Genomic DNA, 22,884 nt, shown 5'->3' on the forward strand with positions numbered 1-22,884 from the left:
TCAGGACCCTTATTGTGATTTCCATGAACAATTTCGAGCAGGTGTTGCGGGCAAAATATCAATTTGAAGATGTTTACTAAACTAGGGAGAATGGTGAGGATGATGCTGAACACTTCTGGAGGGACATGAACAAATTGGCTAAAAAGCAGGCAGACAGATTTTTACATAACAGACAATCGCACAACTTTTTTGAGGAGAGTGTAGGAGCTGGGGGATCGCTGGCTCTTGTGCATGATTCTCTGAAGGTGGCCAGGCAAGTTGAAATAGTTGTTAAGAATTCTTATAGGATTCTTAGGTTTATAAATAGTCACAAAATATACAAGCAAGGAAGCGATGTCCAACCTCTACAAATCATTGCTCAGACCACATTTGGAGTATTTGTTCTGTTTTGGGCACTTCTTTTATTTAGGAAGTATATTTAGTGTTCAAAGGAGATTTATGAGCATGATGCCAGGAGTGAAGGATTTTAGGTACAAGGAAAGATTTGAGAGATTTGTCTGCTTCTCCTTAGTAGCAAAGATCAATTTCGAACACCTCAATAAATTAAATTTCTTTTGACAGGATAAAGAAAGATATTCTGTTTCCACAAATTGGTATGTCAATAACTAGGGGCCACAATTTCAAGATTGACAGCAAGCGACCAAGGAATGAGCTGAGTAACTTTTGTGCTCGGTTGTTGGGATTTGGACTACACTGCCGGGGAGGTGGATTTTATACAAAGTTTCAAGACAGCTGGATATTTACTGAAAAGTGGTAAATTTTAGAGGGACCCAAATGGGGCTGAAGAGTAAGACTAGCTGGGTAGCACTTTTAGGAACTGGTACAGACATGATGGGTTAAATGGCCTCTTTTACTGTAAAATTGTAAGATGTGTTGGAGAGAGCCTGTCTGACTTATGAAATTGAGTGTTTTTTTGAAAAGGTGACTGAATATTGAAGCCAGTCCAGTTAATATGGTTTACATGGACTTCAATAAGGCTTTTTGCATTACCTCATCTATCTTACTTTTTTTTTCTGAAGAATATGGTTGGTACCAAGCAGGACCTGGACTCGGCCATTCTCTGTTCATGAGCTGTTTTCCCCTTGCGTGTCAGCAGTTTTTTTATATAGTGACCATTCCTGGCCCCTGTCAGCAACTGGTACCTTGGTGTCTCTGCAGCCTCCTGGCTAACACCTCACTTTCAGGGGTCTCTCTCTCTCTCGTCTCTGTCTTTGTGTCTCTGTCTCTCTGTCTCTGTCTCTGTCTGTCTGTGTCTCTCTCTCGCTCTCCAGCAGCCTGCCTAACATTTGGTGCAGGGACCTATTTTTTTAAATATGTTCAGGATGTGAATGTAGTTATGGACCAAATCAAACCCTCTCCAAAACACATTAGGAGGGGGTCTAGACCCAACTTTTTTTTTCTTATTTTAAATGTAAGCGTAAGGTGTTGAGTTCCAGATGCAATTAATTTAGTCAAACTACCTGGTTTGAAACACAACACACTTCAATCATAACCTATAATTATAATTAAAATACAAACAAAATAAAAGTCTTCACTGACGGTAAAGAAATGCTTGACAAAATATAAATAAACTACTACTCATTAACTGTTTCAATGTATTAACCTCCTTAGCAAAGGTAAATTCTTAAGTAAAATTTTATTTTACCTGTAATTCTGACAGTTGGAAGAGACCTCGCCCCCATCCCCTGGGGACTTTCATTTGTAACTGAGGAATAAGAGTTTCTCCATCCAGCTTAAAGATCCTAGAGACTCCAGAAATCTAAAACTGAAAATCCTGCTACTGTGGGAGCTTGGCCCCACCCGTTCAGGTGCTTCTATTGGTCCAACTTTTTTTTGGGGGGGGGGCAATCTTCAAGGCGCCTCAAGCCATTTATTGGCTTTGAGAAGACCACTTGTACCTTTTTATCTCCACCTTTTTGTGTTTTGTCATTTTTAAAGAAGAAGATAAAATGCACCTCTTAAAGTCAATGTCTTGACAAAGATATAATTAGCAAGTTTACAGATGATGCTGAAAGTTTGTTTTGACAGCAAGGAGGTTAGTCTGAGGCTACAGTCAAATTGGGCAATGTCAGGTGATATAGTTTACGAGATGCTGTTCCATTTACTGTCATTGGTAAAATTGTTGCAATGTCATCCCAAACAACACTGCATAGGTTGTTCTTGATTAATTAGTGATTTACATCAAAATTGGTTGTTTTTTTTTCCTCCTAGGTTACCCTCTGACCTTAAACAGAACGACACCACTACACCAGAATACTGGAAACCGTTACTGTGTTTCCAGTACTGTCTTTGTTTGTAATATTTTAAATCAGATGACAGTTCATGAATTTTGTTGTTCTTGCAAACTTCTCATCATACCTGTACAAAAGTCATAGAATATTTTGTCTTAAATTTTTATGGAACTTCTCTGCTGGAAGATTGATGGAAGCCTTGGCGAAATTGTATAAATGACTAATTGTAACAGTTTACAATGCATCTGTAAGGGTAACACTAATCATGGTTTTGCAGGAAACAGGTGGTACCCCTTCAGAATTGCCATGTGTAGTGTCTCATTTTTGTCAATTTTTTTTTTCTTGTAGAAAAGAAGCACAGTTGGATGTGGAAGGGCAGTTTCTGGTACGGATTATATATGACGATTCTAAAACATATGATTTGATCAGTGCAGCCAGCAAAGTGCTCAGTGAGTAGATCCTTCACATTCATTACAATATATATTACACTAAAAATGGATATTTTAAAGTAAACATCCTTGTCGAGAAGTCCATGACCTTTTTTAATTTTTTTATAACTGCTCGAGCCAAAAGAAGGCTGAAAGCAGTGGTGGGGTCATACAGCATGGAGACTGACTCTCCATACTGACCAAATTTCCCAAACTGAACTGGTCCCATTTACCTGCTTTTTGGTGATATCCTTCTAAATCTTTCCTATTCGTGTACCTGTCCGAATATCTTTTGTGTTGTGACTGTCCCTGTATTTATCACTTCTGGTAGTTCATTCCATGTGTGCACCACCCTCTGGGGCAAAAAGTTGCTCATCAGGCCCCTTTTTTAAGTATTACCCCATCAACTTAGCTACTTAAAGCTTTGAGCAAGGCACTAATCTGTTCCTTAACTGAGCTATAGTAAACAGTAATTCTTTCTGTTTGTACTTGACTGCTTATCTTAGGATAGAAGGGATTAAACTTCCTACTTTAAACAGACTGTAATGTTGCATCTTTGTTTGCCACATTTAATTATAAATAAAAAGACAAATATTGCTCATGTTTTGGAAGTTCACTGTGGGATTTTTGTTTTCATTATGGTATCAAATTACTATTTCCTCTCTCCAATACTGTATCTGAGACTGACTCGTGGTCACATCTGTAGGAAGTGTCTTTGGTTTGAAATGTTCAGAGAATTTAAATTGGAACTTGAAACATTAAACTCCAGGGAAAGCAAAGGAGAATTTTTTTCTTTCTTTCAGAATATTGTCATATCTTGACAGATGTTATGAAATTGAAGGTGTGTACTGTACCTTTGGGAGAGTGAGTGCTGTTTTACATGGAGAGCTTACTGCTATATGACTATATGACTAGCAGTTTCAGAGTCTACTGGAAAATTGAAAATATGTAACATTATGGCTGTGATTGCTGAGTTGGTTGGTTAAATTTGAATTGTTGTCAAAATAGCAATCCGTTTCAATTATGACCCAGATACTAAAACCCAAGTGATTTCGAATTTATTGTTTTGCCAACATTGAACCAGTGAGATGATCCGATTGTTGGGAGCATAAAAGAGGCAGGCATTTTGAAAGTTAGAGTAAACTGCCATCAAGAGAGACTTTCTGTTTCAGGGGTACCTTTTTTTCATATGAATCCTCTTCACAGTAAAAACACAGATGATCCCAGGAGATTTTCAGCCGGGAAAAGACAGACACTGGAGATGACAGCCGCTGTGTGGTCTTGAAATTAAGTTGATGTAATTTTAATAACTTTTTTTTATTGGAACAGTATGTTACAGGGTTGGAGGCAGATAATAAACAGTTAAGAGAAAGGGGGGCTTAGAGTTGTGAATAATTGTTTTAATGTTCACTTTTAAGGAATAAACTGATATTTTCAGTGGAATTTGGGAGTTCTGTAATTCATTTAAGATTTGAGGCGAAGTGAGCTTTTCTGGGTGTTTGGTTTTAACTAAAAAAAGGGTTCAGCACCATGTTGTAACAGAGAAGACTACAAATTTATGAAAGCGCAACATGATTGCCACTCAGCAATGTTGGGGGAACTGATAGAAGACAATCAAAAGACTTCAAAAATCAGCCACAGTATTGAAGAACATTGAATTTAGAGCCAGGTCAGAGGCTTGTAGTTATAGGAGGTCCCATAATTAATGGCGATAAATCTGCAGTCATCATCCAGAGTCCTGAAATGTTTGCTACCTGATATCGGGTGAAGGAATATCTCCAATGAGATGGAAAGAAGTTTTAGAATTACATAAGATCCAGTTGTCATACCTGACATTGGATCCAATCATAGGGAGATACTTGGAGGTTGTGCTGAAAGAGTCAAAAGTTAGCTCGCTGTCTTGTGTTTCTGTTTCCCCCCCCCCCACTTCTCCCAAATACGTACTGTCTTTTGCCCTCCAGATGACATTAGAGAACAGAACATCTTTGGAAGCAAATGAAAATTGTTCTTTTTCCTCCGAAATAACCTTTTTTTGTTTTCTTTTGTCCCTTTCTAAATGTATTTGTGGGGATTTAAAGTGATAGATTGTAATGGCTGAAAATCATTAGTTGTAGTTTTTGTTCAGTTTTAAGTTTTGATTTGTTTTAGTTTATGTTTGTAATGAACATTAATTCTATAGCACAAGAATCCTGTCCTAATATTCTTTTATCCTCATTCCATCTAGCAGGTAAAATTGTGATTTGTGTGTACTTCGATTTAACGTGTTCCCTCAGTAGCGATCACTGGCATAGATCTATTTTTCATTAGTGTCTTGAACATTGTGACACAAGACAGACTGATGAGGTGAGAGCCTCGGTTTCACCTCGAGGGGAAACCAGGTGCAGGCTAGAGATTAGGTGCTGGTGTGGACTGGTTTAGAAGAGCTGTTGTTCTGAATTTTTGTGTTTCCTTATTTGTTTTCCTAAGAATTTGTACTTAAGAATCCAAATCTCTGTACCTTTTTGTACCTAAGAGAGCTCTGTAAGTGGAGACTTTTCACTTACTCACTTGAGTACATGTGGCAATAAGGTGAATTATAATTCTACTACTGTACAACTTGCTCTTTTTTTAGTTCTTGGCACATGATCAATACATGATGGAGTTGTTTATTTAACTAAAGTCTAGATACTACCCATGTGTGGTGAAATGATCAGGTTCACTCCAAGTCTATCTTTTTTGGAGTTCTGAGATCAGGGTTTCCTCTGCACAATAGTTGATTTTGAGTTTTTGCTTTTTTTTTCCTGTTTTCTCCCTGTCTTACAGACTTTTGTACTGTCTCTTGCACAGGATCCTCATAGTTTTGACCTAATTTGTCCAAGAGTCATGTAAGCAGGAGAGATCAATGTCCATGATTTCTGTCTTTTCTTTTTCTTAATTCTTTTTGCTACCAAGGATAGTATCGCCCTTAGCATTAGCGATTTGTTTCTGTCAACAGTCTAGTTTTACTTGCTTTCACAGCAGGTTGTTCTTGTTTGTGTACAGTTAGTGTAATTTCCCATCATGCATGTCAACCTTCAACAGTTAGCCATAGTGTCACAGTTACACATCGGATCACAACTGGAGCACAGAGGATAGAAAATCAGTCTACCTTCCTATCTAGGTTGTAGCACTGCATAAAACTGTGTGTAAACTCTCCGTATGCAGGCATCAAATGTTCTGAGGCTCTATGTTGCAAGTGTTGCAAAGGGTCTGGGCACATTGCCATAGATGGCTCTAAACAGGTGGGCCATGCCATACTCTCTGTTCTCCATGGAGAAGCATATGCAGGAAGACATTTTTTAAAACAAATCTTGAATTCCATCAGGTAGTGGAATCAGGACATCATGATCATCACAAATCTTCAAGGTTCATCCTAAAGCTCCATGTTACTAGTCACTGCTGTGCTGGTTGTTCCCAGCAATGTTCATCTCTGTATACGTCCATTGCTGGTGGGGAATCATCAGCTCTGTGAAAGGTGTACTTGAGTTTATTGACCTTCATTTGGTCTGTCCTGCAAAGATTGTGTGTTGTGAATGGCACATTGCAAGGTCATGGACTACATGCTTAGGAATGCACTAAAGGTTAGAACAGTGGTGTGTTTTTTTCTCTCTCAAGTGATGCCGTGCAGCAAAGGTGAGACGTGCTACAAAATTTTCAGGATGCAGCGTCACTTTGCCTGAGCTTTGAGGCTGGATCTATGCTTTTGATCTCCTTCCACATCTATCTTGCACATATGCACACCATGGTGTTGTTTTGCCTCATTGAAAAGCTTGGGAACGACTAGGTTGGAGTAACTGCTATTACGTGAAAGATCACCGTCTGATGCTTTCCTGCCATAGCACACCTGCAGGGGGCTTGGAAATAGGATAAAACCTTTTGGACAGAATGAACATTGTAAATAGGGATTGAAATTGTGTACTGCATACAATGGTGGAGAAAATTTCACAGTAATGAGAAGAGGATATATGTGCCCATTTCAAAATGAATGAGGACTGGAAATTAATTTGACAAAAGCTCTCATTTTCTTATGATTTTGTGGCCACAATGAGCTTTGAAGTTAGCAATAGTGTAACAATCTTGCATATAGATTGAAAATGGGTTACAAATATAACTCCATTCTCCAACAAAGGTTGGCGGAGGGAGGAGGAAACTTTAAAAGTCCCATGAACATCTGTTAAAGACAGATTATTGGATTTATGGCCAGGGTGATTGACCACTTGAGTTCATCAGAGAGCAGCAACATTGCTTTAATAAAGGGTATGTTATTGTCTATTAAATATTTGTTCTGAAGAATGTAACAAAAGTAGCTGATAAGAAAATACCTCTGGGTGAAATTTTATAGATTTTTTTGAAAGGAGTTTTATAAAATTTCACTTTAAGTAAATTAAATCATTAAATAAAAAGCCATTAATTGATTTGGCCAAAGGTTATTTCTGCATCAGAGTTGAAATGCACCTCCAGATCTAATGCAAAGGGTAATGTGGTATTGCCACTCATTACACACGGTGCCTGATTTATTCAATAGCATTGCAGTCAACAGAATTAAATATCAGGTACTGTGTACAATGGAAGTTACTCTGATACTGCTTATTTCATGCTATTGCCCAAGACCTGTTAATAGATGAGAGTAGGGTCAAGATGAATATGATCCATATTGGAAGAAAGCAACCCTGGTGTCACGGATCTGTTCTGGTATCTCCCAGCTTTTTTGCTATTTTTATCAATCAAATTAGTGTCTGTGATTGTAGAGTATTGTCAGAGATGTACGACATGGAAAAAGGCTGTTTGACCCATCACTTCTGTGTTGGCCCAAACAACCACCTAACTAGTCTAATCCCGATGCCTTGTCATCACAAGTGCACTTCTAAATACTACTTGACTGTTACAACGATTCTGCTTCAACCAACCCTTGTTGGTAGAGTTCTAGATTTCCACCACCTGGATGGAAAAGGTTTCTGCCATACTTTCTCTAAACCTTTTGCCCCTCACCAGAAATTAGTGCCTGGGACATTGATCCCTCCAAGGGGAAAAGTTTCTTCCTATCGAGACAATTTATGTGGAGCAATTATGTCCCCTCTCAATCTCCTCTGTTTACAGAAAACAGCCCCAGTCTGGCCAATATCTTAACTGAAACTCTCTAGCCTAGGCAACATGCTGATAAATCTGCTTTGCACCCTCTCTTGTGCTATTACAATCCTCTTCTGTGCAGTACTTGAATCCACATAACTGTTCTAGCTATGGCCTAACCAATGTGTAAATAGTTCCAGTATAACATCCCTGCTCTTGAATTCAACCTTTTTTTAAATAAAAGCATTCCCCCATATATTTGATCCCCTTTATCCACCTGCATTGAAACCTTTTTAAGGGATATGTTGATGTGCACACCAAATTCCCTCTGGTTCTCCGTGCTTCCTAGGGTCCAACCAATCAACATATATTCCCTTCCCTATAGTAAATAAGATGAGCAATCACAGATGCAGTTTGCACCATTGCAGTATGATGTCATGGCAACAGAGCCCTGGCTTCAGGAGTAGCAGCACTAGGTGTTAAATATTCCTGAGTAAAAGGTACTCAAAGGGAAGGAAAGGGTAGTAATGTTTAAGATTTGCATTGCTGGAGAAAGAGAGGATATCTTGGAGTTCAAGGAGAGAATTAAATTGTCTAGAACTCTGTGTACTCTATAGACCTTGAACTAATGGAAAAGATGCAGAGGAACAAATCTGCAAGGAAACTTATTGGTGCTAATATTACTGTGTAGTTCTGTTTTTTGACTTCAATGAGCCAAGTGTAGACTGTTCATGAACTACAAGCATCCCACTGAGAGGCAAGCAGTCCTGGATTGTGGGTAGAAGAGCTGTGTCTACTCCAGTGTATATGTGTTCAGTCCAACAATTTTGATCACAAGTGGGGAAATATCTGGGAACAGTTGTTCAGGATGGAATTAGTAATTGGCACAGAAAAAGGTGGTTTGATTAGAAACCTATGCTGATGACTCCTAGAGCAGAAATTTTGTTTAACCAACTTAGTGCTGGAATGTTTTTTAAATTCACTCATGGAACATGGGTGTTAATGGATCCAGCATTTATTGCTCAACTCTAGTTGCCCTTGAGAAAGTGGGGCACTACCCTTTGAACCACAGTAGTCTGTTTGATGTAGGAGGACCTGCAATGCCTTTGGAAGTTCATTCAAGGATCTTGAGTGACCAATATTGAAGTATTGGTCAAAATACAGGAGTATGTTTTCCAAGTCAGGATGTTCGTGGATGTGGTATGAGTTAAGTTGACCGCTTTTGAGCTGGATGGTGTCAAGCTTCTTGAGTGTTGTTGGAGCTGCACTGATCCAGGAAAGTGGGGAATATTCCATAGCTCTCCTGACTTTTGGCATGTAGATGGTAAACAGGCTTTGGGGAGTCAGGTGAGCTATGTTCTGCAGTATACCAGCTCTCTGATCTGATCTGTAGTCACTGAATTTATATGGCAAGTCCAGGTAAATTTCTGGTGGTGGATTCAGTGTTTTTTTTAAGATTAGATTATTTAGTGTGGAATCAGGCTCTTCAGCCCAACAAGTCCAAACCGACCCTCCAAAGAGTTACCCACCCAGACCCATTCCCTTACATTTACCCCTTCACCTAACACTCTGGGCAATTTAGTATGGCCAATTCACCTAACCTGCACATTTTTGGACTGTGGGTGGAAACCGGAGCACCTGAAGGAAACCCACACAGACACTAGGAGAATGTGCAAACTCCACACAGACAGTTGCCTACAGTGGGAATTCAACCGGGTGTCTGGCGCTGTGAGGTAGCAGTGCTAACCACTGTGCCACCATGTCAGTGGTAGTGCACTTAAGTGTGAAAGGATAGTGATTGTCTCTTCTTGGAGATGATCATTGCCTGGCAATTGTTTGGTGCAAATGTTACTTGCCACTTGTCAGCCTAATCTGATATGGTTCAAGTCTCCTGTTGCATTTGGGAGAAAGTGCGGACTGTGGATGCTGGAGATAAGAGTTGAGAGTGTGGTGCTGGAAAAGCTCATCAAGTTAGGCAGCATCCAAGGAACAGGAGAATCTAGCCCTTCATCAGGAATGAGGCTTGTGGGCTGGGGAGTGGGGCTGGGGGGGAAGGTAGCTGAGAATGCAGTAGGTAGAAGAAGGTGGGGAGATGGTATAGGTCAAAGGAAGATGGAGCGGATAGATGGGTAACGTAGAACATAGAATGTTACAGTGCGGTACAGGCCCTTCGGCCCTTTGTTGCGCTGACCTGTAAAATTTAATCGGATGCCCATCTAACCTACACCGTTCCATTATTACACATATGTATGTCCAATGACCAGTTTAATGTCAGCGAGTCTACTACTGTTGCAGGCAGGCTGTTTAATGCCCCTACTACTGAGTAAAGAAACTCCCCCTGATATGTCCTAAATCTATGTCCCCTTGTACAAGCCTTCACCATCCAAGGTAAAAGCCTCACTGTCCAACCTATCTAACCCTCTGATAATCTTTATAGGTCTCAGTTAAGTCACCTCTGAACCTTTTTCTCTCCAGTGAAAGCAGCCTCAGTTCCCTCAGCCTCTCCTCGTAAGACCTTCCTTCTATACCAGGCAATATCTCCTGAACCCTTTCCAAAGCTTCCATATCCTTCCTATAATGTGGTGACCAGAACTGTACGCAATATTCCAGGTGTAGCCTTCTTGGTGACTTGTACAGCTGAAGCATAACCTCATGGCTCTGAAACTCAATTGCCCCTACCAATAAACGCCAACACAACATATGTCGTCTTAACAACCCTATCAACATGGGTGGCGACTTTCAGGGATTTATGCATTTGGACACTGATCTCTCTATTCATCTGTACTGCCAAGAATCTTATCATTAGCCCAGTACTCTAAATTCCTGTTACTTCTTTCGAAGTGAACTATCTGATGCTTTTTTCTGCATTAATCTCCATTTGCCACTTCTTAGTCCAGCTCTGCATCTTATCTATGTCCTTCTGTAACCTACAACATCCTTTGGCACTATCCACAACTCTGCCTAGCTTAGTGTCATAGAGTCATAAAGATGTACAGCATGGAAATAGACCCTTCGGTCCAACCCATCCATGCCGACCAGATATCCCAACCCAATCTAGTTCACCTGCCAGCACCCGGCCCAAATCCCTCCAAACCCTTCCTATTCATATACCCATCCAAATGCCTCTTAAATGTTGCAATTGTACCAGCCTCCACCACTTCCTCTGGCAGCTCATTCCATACATGTACCACCCTTTGCATGAAAATGTTGCCTCTTAGGTCTCTTTTATATCTTTCTCCTCACCCTAAACCTATGCCCTCTAGTTCTGGACTCCCTGACCCCAGGGAAAAGACTTTGCCTATCATCTGCAAATTTTACTAACCCATCTTTCTATGCCACCTCCAGATCATTCATAAAAATCACAAACAGCAGTGGTCCCTAAAAAGATCCTTGCGGCACACCACTGGTAACTGAGCTCTAGGATTCTCTGTCTCCTTTCAGCTTGCCAATTTCTGATCCAAACTGCTAAACCACCTTCAATCATGAAACTCAATAGTTTGTGTAATAGCTAACCGTGTGGAACATTATCAAACGCCTTACTGAAGTACACATACACCACATGGATTGCTTTAGCTTCATCCACCTGTTTTGTCACCTTCTCAATGAACTCAGTAAGGTTAGGTAGGCACGACCTACCCTTCACAAAACCATGTTGACTATCTCTAATAAAATTCTTCCTTTCCAGGTCTTTTGTAACCTTTTCCAACACCTTACCCACAAACTAAGTAAGGCTCACTGGTCTATAATTACCGGGGTTGTCCTGACTCCCCTTCTTAAACAAGGGAATAACATTTGCTATTCTCCAGTCTTCTGGCATTATTCCTGTTGACAATGATGACGTAGAGATAAAAGCCACAGGCTCTGTAATCTCCTCCCTGGTTTCCCGGAGAATGCAAGGATAAATCCCATTCGGCCCAGGGATCTTATCAATTTTCAGATCTTCCAAAATTGTGAAATCCTCCTCTTTTTTTTGTCAACCTCAATCACAGCTAACCTTGCAGGCTGTATCTCCATATTCTCACTAACATTGCCCTTTTCCAATGTGAATACTGATGAAAATTATTCATTAAAGCATTTCCCCTATGTCCTAAGATTCCACATACAACATTTCGTTGCTATCTTTGGCCCTAATCTTACTGTAGTTATTTTTTTTATTCCTGATAGACTTGGAAAACCCGAAGGCTTTGTACTTGATCCTATCCACCAACAACTTCTCATGTTCACTCCTGGCTCTTCTTAGCCCTCTCTTTAGATCTTCTCTGGCTAACTTAACTTTAAAGATGGAAATGTGTTGCTGGAAAAGCGCAGCAGGTCAGGCAGCATCTAGGGAACAGGAGAATCGACGTTTCGGGCATTAGCCCTTCTTCAGGAATGAGGAAAGTTGGTCCAGCAGGCTAAGGTAAAAGATAGGGAGGAGGGGCGTCGGAAATGTGATAGGTGGAAAGAGGTCAAGGTGAGGGTGATAGGTCAGACTGGGGTGGGGGCGGAGAGGTCGGGAAGAAGATTGCAGGTTAGGAAGGCGGTGCTTAATTTGATGGATTTGACTGAGACAGGCTGGGGGGAGGGGAAATGAGGAAACTGGTGAAATCCGAGTTCATCCCTTGTGGTTGGAGGGTTCCTAGCCGGAAGATGAGGCGTTCTTCCTCCAACCGTCGTTTCGCTGTGGTCTGACGATGGAGGAGTCCAAAGACCTGCATATCCTTGGTGGAGTGGGAGGGGGAATTGAAATGTTGAGCTACAGGGTGGTTGGGTTGGTTGGTCCGGGTGTCCCAGAGGTGTTCTCTGAAACGCTCCGCAAGTAGGCGGCCTGTCTCCCCAATATAGAGGAGGCCACATCGGGTGCAAAGGATGCAATAGGTGATATGTGTGGAGGTACAAGTGAATCTGTGGCGGATATGGAAGTTTCCTTTGGGGCCTTGGAGGGAGGTGAGGGGGGAGGTGTGGGTTGCAGGGGAAGGTGCCGGGAGTGGAGGTTGGGTTGGTGGGGGGTGTGGATCTGACGAGGGAGTCACGGAGGGAATGGTCTTTATGGAATGCTGATAGGGGAGGGGAGGGAAATATATCCTTGGTGGTGGGGTCCGTTTGGAGGTGGCGGAAATGACGGCGGATGATGCGCTGTACATGGAGGTTAGTGGGGTGGTAGGTGAGGACCAGTGGGGTTCTGTCCTGGTGGCGGTTGGAGGGGCGGGGTTCAAGGGCGGAGGAGCGGGAAGTGGAAGAGATGCGGTGGAGGGCATCGTCGACCACGTCGGGGGGGAAATTGTGGTCCTTGAAGAAGGAGGCCATCTGGGATGTGCGTTTTTGGAACTGGTCCTCCTGGGAGCAGATGCGGCGGAGTCTAAGGAATTGGGAGAATGGGATGGCGTTTTTACAGGGGGCAGGATGAGAGGAGGTGTAGTCCAGGTAGCTGTGGGAGTCGGTCGGTTTGTAGTAGATGTCCGTGTTGATTCGGTCGCCTGAGATAGAAATAGAAAGGTCGAGGAAGGGGAGGGAGGAATCTGAGACTGTCCAGGTGAATTTGAGGTCGGGGTGGAAACTAAGCCTTCACGCCTCATCCTCACATAAGCCACCACCTGCCTCTTGACAAGAGGTTCAGCTTCTTCAGTATACCATGGCTTCCTCTCTCGACAACTACCACCCTGCCTGATAGGTATATACTTATCAAGGACACGCAGTAGGTGATCTTTGAATAAGCTCCATGTTTCAAGAGTGTCCATTCCCTGCAGTTTCCTTCCCCATCCTATGCATCCTAAATCTTGCCTAATTGCATCATTGTTGCCTTTTCCCCCAGTTATACCTCTTTCCCTACGCTATATACCTATTCCTGCCCATTACTATTGTAAACACAAATGAATTGTGGTCACTGTCACCAAAGTGCTCACCTACATCCAAATCTAACAACTGGCTGAGTTCATTCCCCAGTACCAAATCCAATATGGCATCGCCCCTTGTTGGTCTGTCTCCATACTGTGTCACAAAACCCTCCTGCACACCATTGACCAAAAACTGACCCATCTAAACTACTTGAACTATCGTATTCCCAATCAATATTGGAAGTTGAAGTCCCCCATAACAGAAAGGTAAAGGACAGGTCAAGAGGGTGGTGCGGAATTGGAGGCTTGGGACTGGGACAAGGTTGGCGGATGCGAAATGAGGAAACAGGTGAAATCCACATTGCCCTGTGTGGTTGCAAGGTCCCAAGGCGGAATATGAGGTGTTCTTCTTCTAGGCATTTAGCAATGGGGAAGGCCGAGGACCTGCATGTCCTTGGGGGAGTTGAAGTGTTCAGCCGTGGGGCAGTGGAGTTGGCATCTTGTCTCTCCGATGTATAGGAGACCATATCAGGTGCAACAGACACAGTAGATAATGTTGGTGGAGGTACAGGTACAGGTTGGATGTGGAAGGATCCTTTGGGGCCCTGGAAAGAGGTGAAGGGGGAGGTGTGGGCGTATGTTTTGCACTTCCTGCAGTGGCAGGGGAAGTTGCTGTGAGTGGTGATGTGGGGTGTGTGGATCTGATGATGGAATTGTCTCTCTGGAACGTTGATAGGGGTGGGGAAGGAAATATATCTCTGGTGGTGGGATCTGTTTGTAAGTGGCGGAGAATGATGCGATATATACGGAGGTTAGTGGGTGGAGGGTGAGGACCGGGGGGGGTTCAGTCCTTGTTGCATTGGGAGATGCAGGAAGTGGAGGGGATGTGCTGGAGGTCATCGTCGACCACATAGGGGGAATTGCGATCTTTGAAGAAGGCGGCCATCTGGGACATTCTATCATGGAATTGCACTTCCTGGGAGCAGATGAGATGGAGGAATTATGTAGAAGGGGTAGTGTTTTTATAGGAGGCAGGATAGGGAGAGATACAGTCCAGATAGTTGTGGGAGTTGGTGGTTTCGTAGTAGTAGACATCAGTGAGTCAATCGCCAGAGATGGTGAGGTCTGAGGAGGAAGGTGTTTGCGATTGTTGAGGTGAACTTGAGGTTGGTGTCGAAAGTGTTCGTGAAGTTGAACTGTTCAACCTCTTTGTGGGAGCATGGAGTGGCACCTGTACAGTCATTGATGTAGTGGAGGAAGAGATGGGGAATGTTACTGGTGTAGCTGCGGAAGATGGACTGTTCCATGTACTTGACAAAGAGGCAAAGCATTTCTGGGACCCATGCGGGTGCCCATGCTGATGTCGCAGCGCATTTCCCCTTTGGTCTGGCCGAAGTGGGAGGATTCAAAGGGAAAATTGGCTGAACTGGTCCCTACCCTCAACAATCAAATGAGTGTCAGTGGAAGGGTACTGTTTGGGTTAGAGGTGGGAGGAAGAAACTGAGGGCTTGGAGGCCTTTGTCATGGTAGATGGATGTGTTCAAGGATTGGATGTCCCTGCTGAAGATGTGGACATTGAGGACTGGGGATGCAAAAGTCATGGAGGAGGTGGAGAGCATAGGTAGTGTCCCGAATGTAGGTTGGGAGTTGCTGGACCAAAGGAGACAGGATGGTGTCAGAGAAGTTTGGTGGGACAGGAGCAGGCCAAGATGATGAGTCTCCTGCGGCAATCAAGTTTGTGAATTTTGGATAGGAGGTAGAACCAGGCAGTGTGGGGTTCTTGGACTACTAAGTTGGAGGCTGTGGGTGGGAGATTCCCTGAGGTGGTGTACGGTCTGGGCGATGATGGTTTGGTGATAGGTGAAGTCGTGGTCGAGGGGGCAGTACGAAGAGAGATCTGAGAGATAGCACTTGGCTTTAGCAGTGTAGAAGTCGGAGTGCCAAACATATCAGGGGTAGTTTCTTTACTCAGTTTGGCAGCTACCACCCCAACCCCCTGTCTGCAGATTTGATGATGAGGTTGGGGTTGAAGTGTTGGGAATAGAGGGTTGTGCATCACGATGCAAGGCTGGTGGACAGATTGAAACAGACCGTGTCACGGCGGCAGTTGGAGATTTGATTCTCCACAGTATGGAAACAGGCCTCTTGGCCCAACAAGTCCATACCTATCCTCCAAAAATTAACCCACCCAGACCCATTCCCTTATTTGTCTAGCTACACTTGACTAATGCACCTAACACTATGGGCAATTTAGCATGGCTAATTCACCTGACCTGCACATATTTTGGGATTGTGGGAGGAAACCAGAGCACCTGGAGGAAACCCATGCAGACACAGAGAGAATATGCAAACTCCACACAAACAGTTGCCCAAGGTGGGACTTAAATGCAGGTCCCTGGTGCTGTGAGGCAACAGTGCTAACCACTGAGCCACCGTGCTGCCCCAAAGATGAAGAGATCAAGGGCAGGTAACAAGCCAACATGGGGTATCCAGGTGGATGGGGTGTGTTGGAGGTGGGGGAAGAGGTCCTCTGAGGGTGGGAGTGAGTCCTGATAGAAAAAGTAAACTTGGAGGCGGCGCAAGAAAAGTTTGATGTCACAGCGCATTTCGAATTCATTGATCTGGGAGCTTAGGGGGATGAATGTGAGGCCTTTACTGAGGACTGATTATTCATCTTGGGGGTGGGGTGGAAACGGTAAAAACATGGCAGGGCTGGGAGCTAGGACCTGGTGTGGGGCTGGAATTGGGAACGGGAGTGGAGACTGTCGCTGGAGTGAGTATGGTTGTGATTGTGGCTGAAGTCACTAAAGGAAATGGTGCTCACCCTGGGGGTCAGGAAGTGACATAACAAGTGATGTAGGCGATGTTGGTGGTGTTCCGGTAAGTAACGTTAGTGGGGACAGAAGTGGCTGCGGCAGTGGCATCCATGTGCCAGGTAGACTTTGCGTTGGTCCCGTCGGCGGTGGATCTTGTTTCAATTGCAGAGCCGGTTGTCATGGTGGAACCCATGGAGACAACAGAGTCAGCAGTGGCTGCGGTCTGTCGGGTGGTGGGGGTGGAAGTGATGTCATAATTTGTGGTGGTGGCTGGAGTGGCTGCGTGGCTAATGGCGTCCCAGCCATTCCAGAGGTCGGAAGAAGCTTCTGGGATGATTAAGCAATCCTGAGTTTGGAGGTAAGTACATGACAGTTTTTTGTACTTGCATTCCTTGATGTGGTAGAGAAAGTGTTTTGAGTGAATGAATTCTTCTAAGGATGAAGAACAGCAGGCTGGGGAGAGTGTGGCCCTGAGCTGGGGCAAGGCTGTGAGAAAAGGTGGCGCATGGCTGTGAGCTTGGAGTGGAGAATCCAGAGGGAGAACTGTTTCTGGAGGCTTTGGATTTGTTTTAGGTACTGGTTGTCCTGTCCGGTCCAAATTGTGATAGTTTGAATGTAGTCCGGAGTCCCTGCGGGATCAGTCAGTTCTGTTGGCAGGTGCTGAGGAAGGATATATGACTGTGGTAGTTTGTCTGCTTCAGAACATGGCTGAAGAGTTTCAGGGCAGAGGAGACTACCTCGTGGGGACCGGGTGCAGTGAGAGAGAGAGAGAGACTCCCTAATCCTTGTAAAGGGAGGAGGAGAACATCTTCAAGGTAGGCATCCTTGAAAGAGGCTTCGCAGTAAGGTTACAATCAACTAAGAGAAAGTGAGGACTGCAGCTGCTCGAGATCAGAGTCTAAGAGTGTTGGTGCTGGAAAAACACAGCCAGTCAGGCACCATCTGAGGACCAGGAGAATTGGCATTTCCAACATAAGCTCTTCATTAGGCATAAGGGATGACTCAAGGGGGCTGAGATAAATGGGAGGGCAGTAGGGCTGTGGGGAAGGTGATAGGTCAGAGGAGGGTGGAGCAGATAGACGGGCAGGAAGATGCACAGGTAGGACAGTTCAAGAGGGTGATGCTGAGTTGGAAGGTTGGATCCTAGATAAGGTGGGGAGGAGGGCAAATGAGGAAGCTGGTGAAAACCACATTGATCTTGTGTGGTTGGAGACTTCCAAGGTGTAAGATGAGGCATTCTTCCTCCAGGTGTTGGGTGGTTAGAGTTTGGTTGTGGAGGAGGGCCAGGACTTGCAAGTTCTGGAGTGCAAGTCTTCAGTTTTATTGCCCAAGTGGTATAGTGTCCATAGCGCTTGAAGCATCCAGAGCCTCCAATTGTTTCTTGTCATCACATGGAGTGAATCAAACTGGCTGAATTAATTGGCATGGGGACCACTGGAAGCTGAGATGGATAATGTACTTGGCACAGCAGACTGAAGATTGCAGAAGGTAATGCTAAAGATTACATTACAGTGTGGAAACAGGCCCTTCGGCCCAACAAGTCCACACTGACACGCCGAAGTGCAACCCACCCATACCCCTACATTTACCCCTTGCCTTCCACCACGGGCACTTTAGCATGGCCAATTCACCTTACCTGCACATCTTTGGACTGTGGGAGGAAACCGGGTCTCTGGCGCTGTGAGGCAACAGTGTTAACCAGTGTGGCACCGTGCCGCCCACAAAGATTCATTATACTGTTCTGCAGGACTGTTCCCTCATTAATGAGGGGATATTTGTGGAACTGCCTCCTCCTGTGAGTTAATTAATTTTCCACCACCATTCATGACTATAGTGGCAGGACTGACCATGAGACCATAAGAAATAGGAAAATGTGTTGGCCATCCAGCTCCTCGAGTTTGCTCTGCCTTTGATAGGATCATGGGCGGCATGGTGGCACAGTGGTTAGCACTGCTGCCTCTCAGCGCCAGAGACCCAGGTTCAATTCCTGCCCCAGGCGACTGACTGTGTGGAGTTTGCACGTTCTCCCAATGTCTGCGTGGGTTTCCTCCGGGTGCTCCAGTTTCCTCCCACAATCCAAAGATGTGCAGGTCAGGTGAATTGGCCATGCTAAATTGCCCGTAGTGTTAGGAAAGGGGTAAATGTAGGGGTATTGGGTGGGTTGCGCTTCGGCGGGTCGGTGTGGACTTGTTGGGCCGAAGGGCCTGTTTCTACACTGTTATGTAATCTAATCTAATGGCTGAACCTACTTTCCTCATGTCCACTTTTTTCCATTTTATCTCAAACTCTTTAATTTCCCCAGCAGAGTTCAGATATGTTGGTTGTGAAATTGCTTGACTTTGTCCATCACTTGCTGCTTATACTCTTTGGTATATAAGTAATCCTGTGTGGTCATTCCCCAAGTTGACACCCCACCTTTTAGGTATGCCTGGTGCTGCTGCTGGTATGGCTGCCTGGATTCTCCATTGACCCAAAGTTGATCCCTTGGCTTGATGGTAATAATAGAATGTGGGGGTGATATCAGGCCATCAGGCATATTGTTTTTAAGAGTACGATTTTGTTGCTGTTAATGGCCCACAGTGCGTTATGGATATCCACTTGAGTTGCTAGATCGGTTCGAAATCTGTCCAATTCAGTAACCATGACACTCCACATAATGGAGGGTATTCTCAATGTGAAGGTATAACTTTATCTCTATGTGGACTGTGACTAATACTATCATGGACAGATGCATCTGCAACCTGCAGATTGGTAAGGATGAGGTCAAATGTTTCTCTCTTTATTTCTTCCACCACCTCCCATAGATCCAGTCTAGCAGCTTCTTCCTTTTAAGGAGCTAATCACCTACCAGTAGTTCTGCAGTCACTCTTGGTGCCTGAAAAGTCCCCCACCTCAATGGTTCCTCCAAGTGGAATACTAACTTCTCAGCTGCAGGAGGGCAATATGTAATAGTCCTTATCCAATGTTTCACCTAGTACGATGAGACCATTGTTGGCTCCGGAGTCAATTTAGAGGAATGGCTGGGGAACTTCCCTCCTGATTGTATACCACTGTGCTGCCATCTCTGGGTCAGTTGTGTTGTGGGACAACACTCCTCCAAAGTAATGGCAGTGTCAGGGATCTTTTGTCTCAAGGTATGGTTCCATGGATTGCTTAACTCATCTTTTGAGACTTCTCTCCCAATTTTGGCACTCCCATGGCCTGGTGTGTCTCATGAGAGAGCAAATAGGTAAGGCATGTTGTACCCTTATTTGAGAACTGCATTTGTGGTTCAGTCATAGAACACTCTCATTACCTTTTATGGAAACCACGTTTGATTCCTAGCCAATGTGTAGCAATCTTATGGTATAGTAATATCATCTCTGTCAGAGCCAGAAAGCTTAAGTTCAAGTTCAGAAATGTGTCATTAATATCTAAATAGGCTTATTTTTTAGAATATGTATGTAGAATATAAATGCAGTAGTGGGCCATTTCAGCCCTTCGAGCCTGCACCACCATTTAATGTGATAATGACTGATGATGCAATTTCAGTATCCCACTCCTACTTTCTTTCTTTTCAAACCCCTTGAGCCCTGTAGAAGTGAATTTTGCTGCCCCCCCAAATTAGGGACAAAATCTCAGGATGAAGGCAGGATTAATTCTTCTTCAAGCAATCACTGGTTCATGCATGGAATGGGCCAAAAATTGCTCCCGAATCTGGCCTCGACATGAGGATGGTGGCTTAGTGGTTAGCACTGCTGCCTTACAGTGCCAAGGACATGGCTGTCTGTGTGGAGATTGCGCATATATTCCTGTGTCTGCGTGGGTTTCCTCCTGTTTCCTCACACAATCCAAAGATATAAAGGTTGAGTGAATTGGCCATGCTAAATTGCCCATAGTGTTCAAAGATGTAAAGGTTAGGAGCATTAGGCAGGGGAAATGGAAGAATACCGGGCAGGGGAATAGGACTTGGACTTGGTGGGATACCCCTTTGGTGTGGTCTTGTTGGGCCAAATGGCCTTTTTCCATACTGTAGGGAATCTGAGCTAACCCGCTTGTTCCCTTTAATCTTTCTCTCTGATTGGAAGAGACATCAATGATGCTGTGGTATTTACAGTGAAATACAGTAGTTTTTATGATCACATAATGTAGTTACTGCGCCCTTCCCCTTATTCTGTACATTCAATCCTTTGAAATACCTAATCAATGATGGACATTCCTGTGGACAGCCCTAGATTACCATGATTTCATGACATTATAATCTGGAAGCCTTGGGATCTTTCTATGTATCCTATTAATTTTTTATTCCAAAGATACTCGCTGTACTACTTTGGACTTGCTTATCTCTAAGGACTGCTTGAATTCTGTTCCCCTTGTATTCCTTTGCGCTCTTTATCAAATTCTGTTAACCCTCTATATTTTCCCACTATCCTAATTATTTATATTTATTTATATATGTGGAAAATAAAAAGACAGCTGGTTGTAACTAACTGCCACAAGATTTGTAATATTAATTTTCATTATAAAGTTTATGCAAGTTTTATAATTACCCGTACTGTTAGGACTCTTAGCTAATGAGTTGCAAGCCATTTGTTTCTCATAGGATGTGCCAGGTAAGACTAATTAACTTTTGCATCTGTGTTTGAATCTTCTCACCAGTGCTTTTTAATCATCAGTGTATCTTGTATACTTGTATCAATAATTAATGTTGGAATCTGTGATTTTATCTGGAGAATCTTTAAATAGAACCTATTTCTTCATGTTGTGAATAATTTGAGAAAAAACTAATTACTGTTGTTTTCACAGCTGCATGATGAGTTAGGCTATTTGTTTTTATGGACTTATTTACCCCTTGTCTTAACCAACAATCCCTTTTTAGCTGTAAGGGCCACCTCCAGTTCCCTCTTGAATACATGTAATGGACTGGCCACAGTAGCTTTCTGTGGGAGATAATTCAAAGGTTCTTCCTCATATCTCTGTCTTGAATGACTTACCCCTTATCTTTAGACTATGATCCCTCGTTCTGGACTTGTCCAATGTCAGAAGCATTCTTCTCCTATCTAGCCTGACCAGTCTCATCAGGACTAATGAGATCTCTCTCTTTCTATCTCCATCTCACACACACCCCACACCAATTTTCTAAAGTGAGTACAAACCCAGCCTGTCTCTGTCAGTCCTGCTATCCTGGGAATTAGTCTGGTGAACCTTTACTGGACTCTATCAGTAGCAAGAGAGCTCTTCCTCAGACGAGGAAACCAAAACTGCACACAATACTCAAGGTGTGGTCTCACTCAAGGTCCTGAATAATTGCAGCAAGACATCCCCACTTCTATACTCCAATCCTCTCGCTGTAAAGACAAGCATGCTATGGCTTTCCTGACCTCCTGCTGCACTTGTATTCCAACATTCAGTGACTGTTCCACCATGATACCCAGGTCTCATTGCACCTCACCCTTTTCCTAAACCAGTCTGATAATCTGCTTTTGCCAGTAAAGTGCACATTTATCCACATTATTTCTCCAGGTATTTGCCCATTTAGCCAGCCCTGTCCAAATCATCATGCAGCCTCTTAGCATTCTCCTCGCAACACACACACTGCTACCCAGCTTACTGTCATCTGCAAATTTGGAGATATGGCATTCAGTTCTTTTAATACAGATTGTTAACGTATATTGTGAACCGCTGGGGTCTTAACAGTGAACTCTGCGGCACACCATTCATCACTATCTGTCACTCTGAGAAGGATCAGTTTATTCCAACTCTCTGCTTTCTGTCTGTCAACCAGTTCCCTATTCACTTCAATACATTTCCAGTGACAACATGAACTTTAATTTTTGTTACTAGTCTCTTGTGTGCACTCCTGTCAAAAGCTTTTTGAAAATACAGATACACAACATTTACTGATTCACCCCTATCTATTCTACTGGTCACATTCTCAGAACATTCCAGAAAGTTATCAAGTGTGATTTCCCTTTAGTGAATCCATGCTGACTTGGACCAATACTGTCATTGCTTGCCAAATGCTCAGTTATTACATCCTTTAATTATTAACTCCAACTTTGTCATGCAGAGGGTGGTCTGTGTATGGAATGAGTTGCTAGAGAAATTGGTGGTGGCTAGTACAACTACAACATTTTAAAGGGCATCTGGATGGGTATATGATTAGGAAGGGTATATCAAGATATGGGCCAAAACTGGTAAGTGGGACTAGATTAGTTTGATATCTGGTCAGCATGGATGAGTTACACCAAAGGGACCCTATGAGTCTGACCCTAACTTTTTCCCCACCACCGATGTCAGCTATAAGTTACTGTATTCACTCTCCCTCTTTTTATTTTTCTTTTTAATTGAAGAGTTGGATTGTTAGTTGCCCTTCTACATTTAGTATCCTCCACCGTTTATTAATAAGGATATAGAATGCTAGAGTAAGTGTCTAACTTGTGTAAGACAGTAGTTAGTGCAAGGCTAGAATAGTGTGTATAATTCTGGTGGCACATTATAGGAAAGGTGTTGGCGAGGTGGAGAGGCAATT

General features: G+C 43.5%; 1 protein-coding gene across 1 annotated transcript in view; it reads left to right on the top strand.

Moving 5' to 3' along the window:
• The window catches only part of gucy1b1 (guanylate cyclase 1 soluble subunit beta 1), a 200,685-nt gene that overhangs the window by 9,475 nt on the left and 168,326 nt on the right, over positions 1-22,884 (top strand). Inside the window, exon 3 of the mRNA XM_043708804.2 lies at positions 2,580-2,680. Coding sequence (XP_043564739.2) covers positions 2,580-2,680 — 101 coding nt within the window. The remainder of the gene's footprint in view (positions 1-2,579; positions 2,681-22,884) is intronic.

Source organism: Chiloscyllium plagiosum, unplaced genomic scaffold (genome assembly GCF_037043375.1).
Source record: "Chiloscyllium plagiosum isolate Xiang-an unplaced genomic scaffold, Cpla_swu_hap1 HiC_scaffold_36, whole genome shotgun sequence".
Lineage (NCBI taxonomy): Eukaryota > Metazoa > Chordata > Chondrichthyes > Orectolobiformes > Hemiscylliidae > Chiloscyllium > Chiloscyllium plagiosum.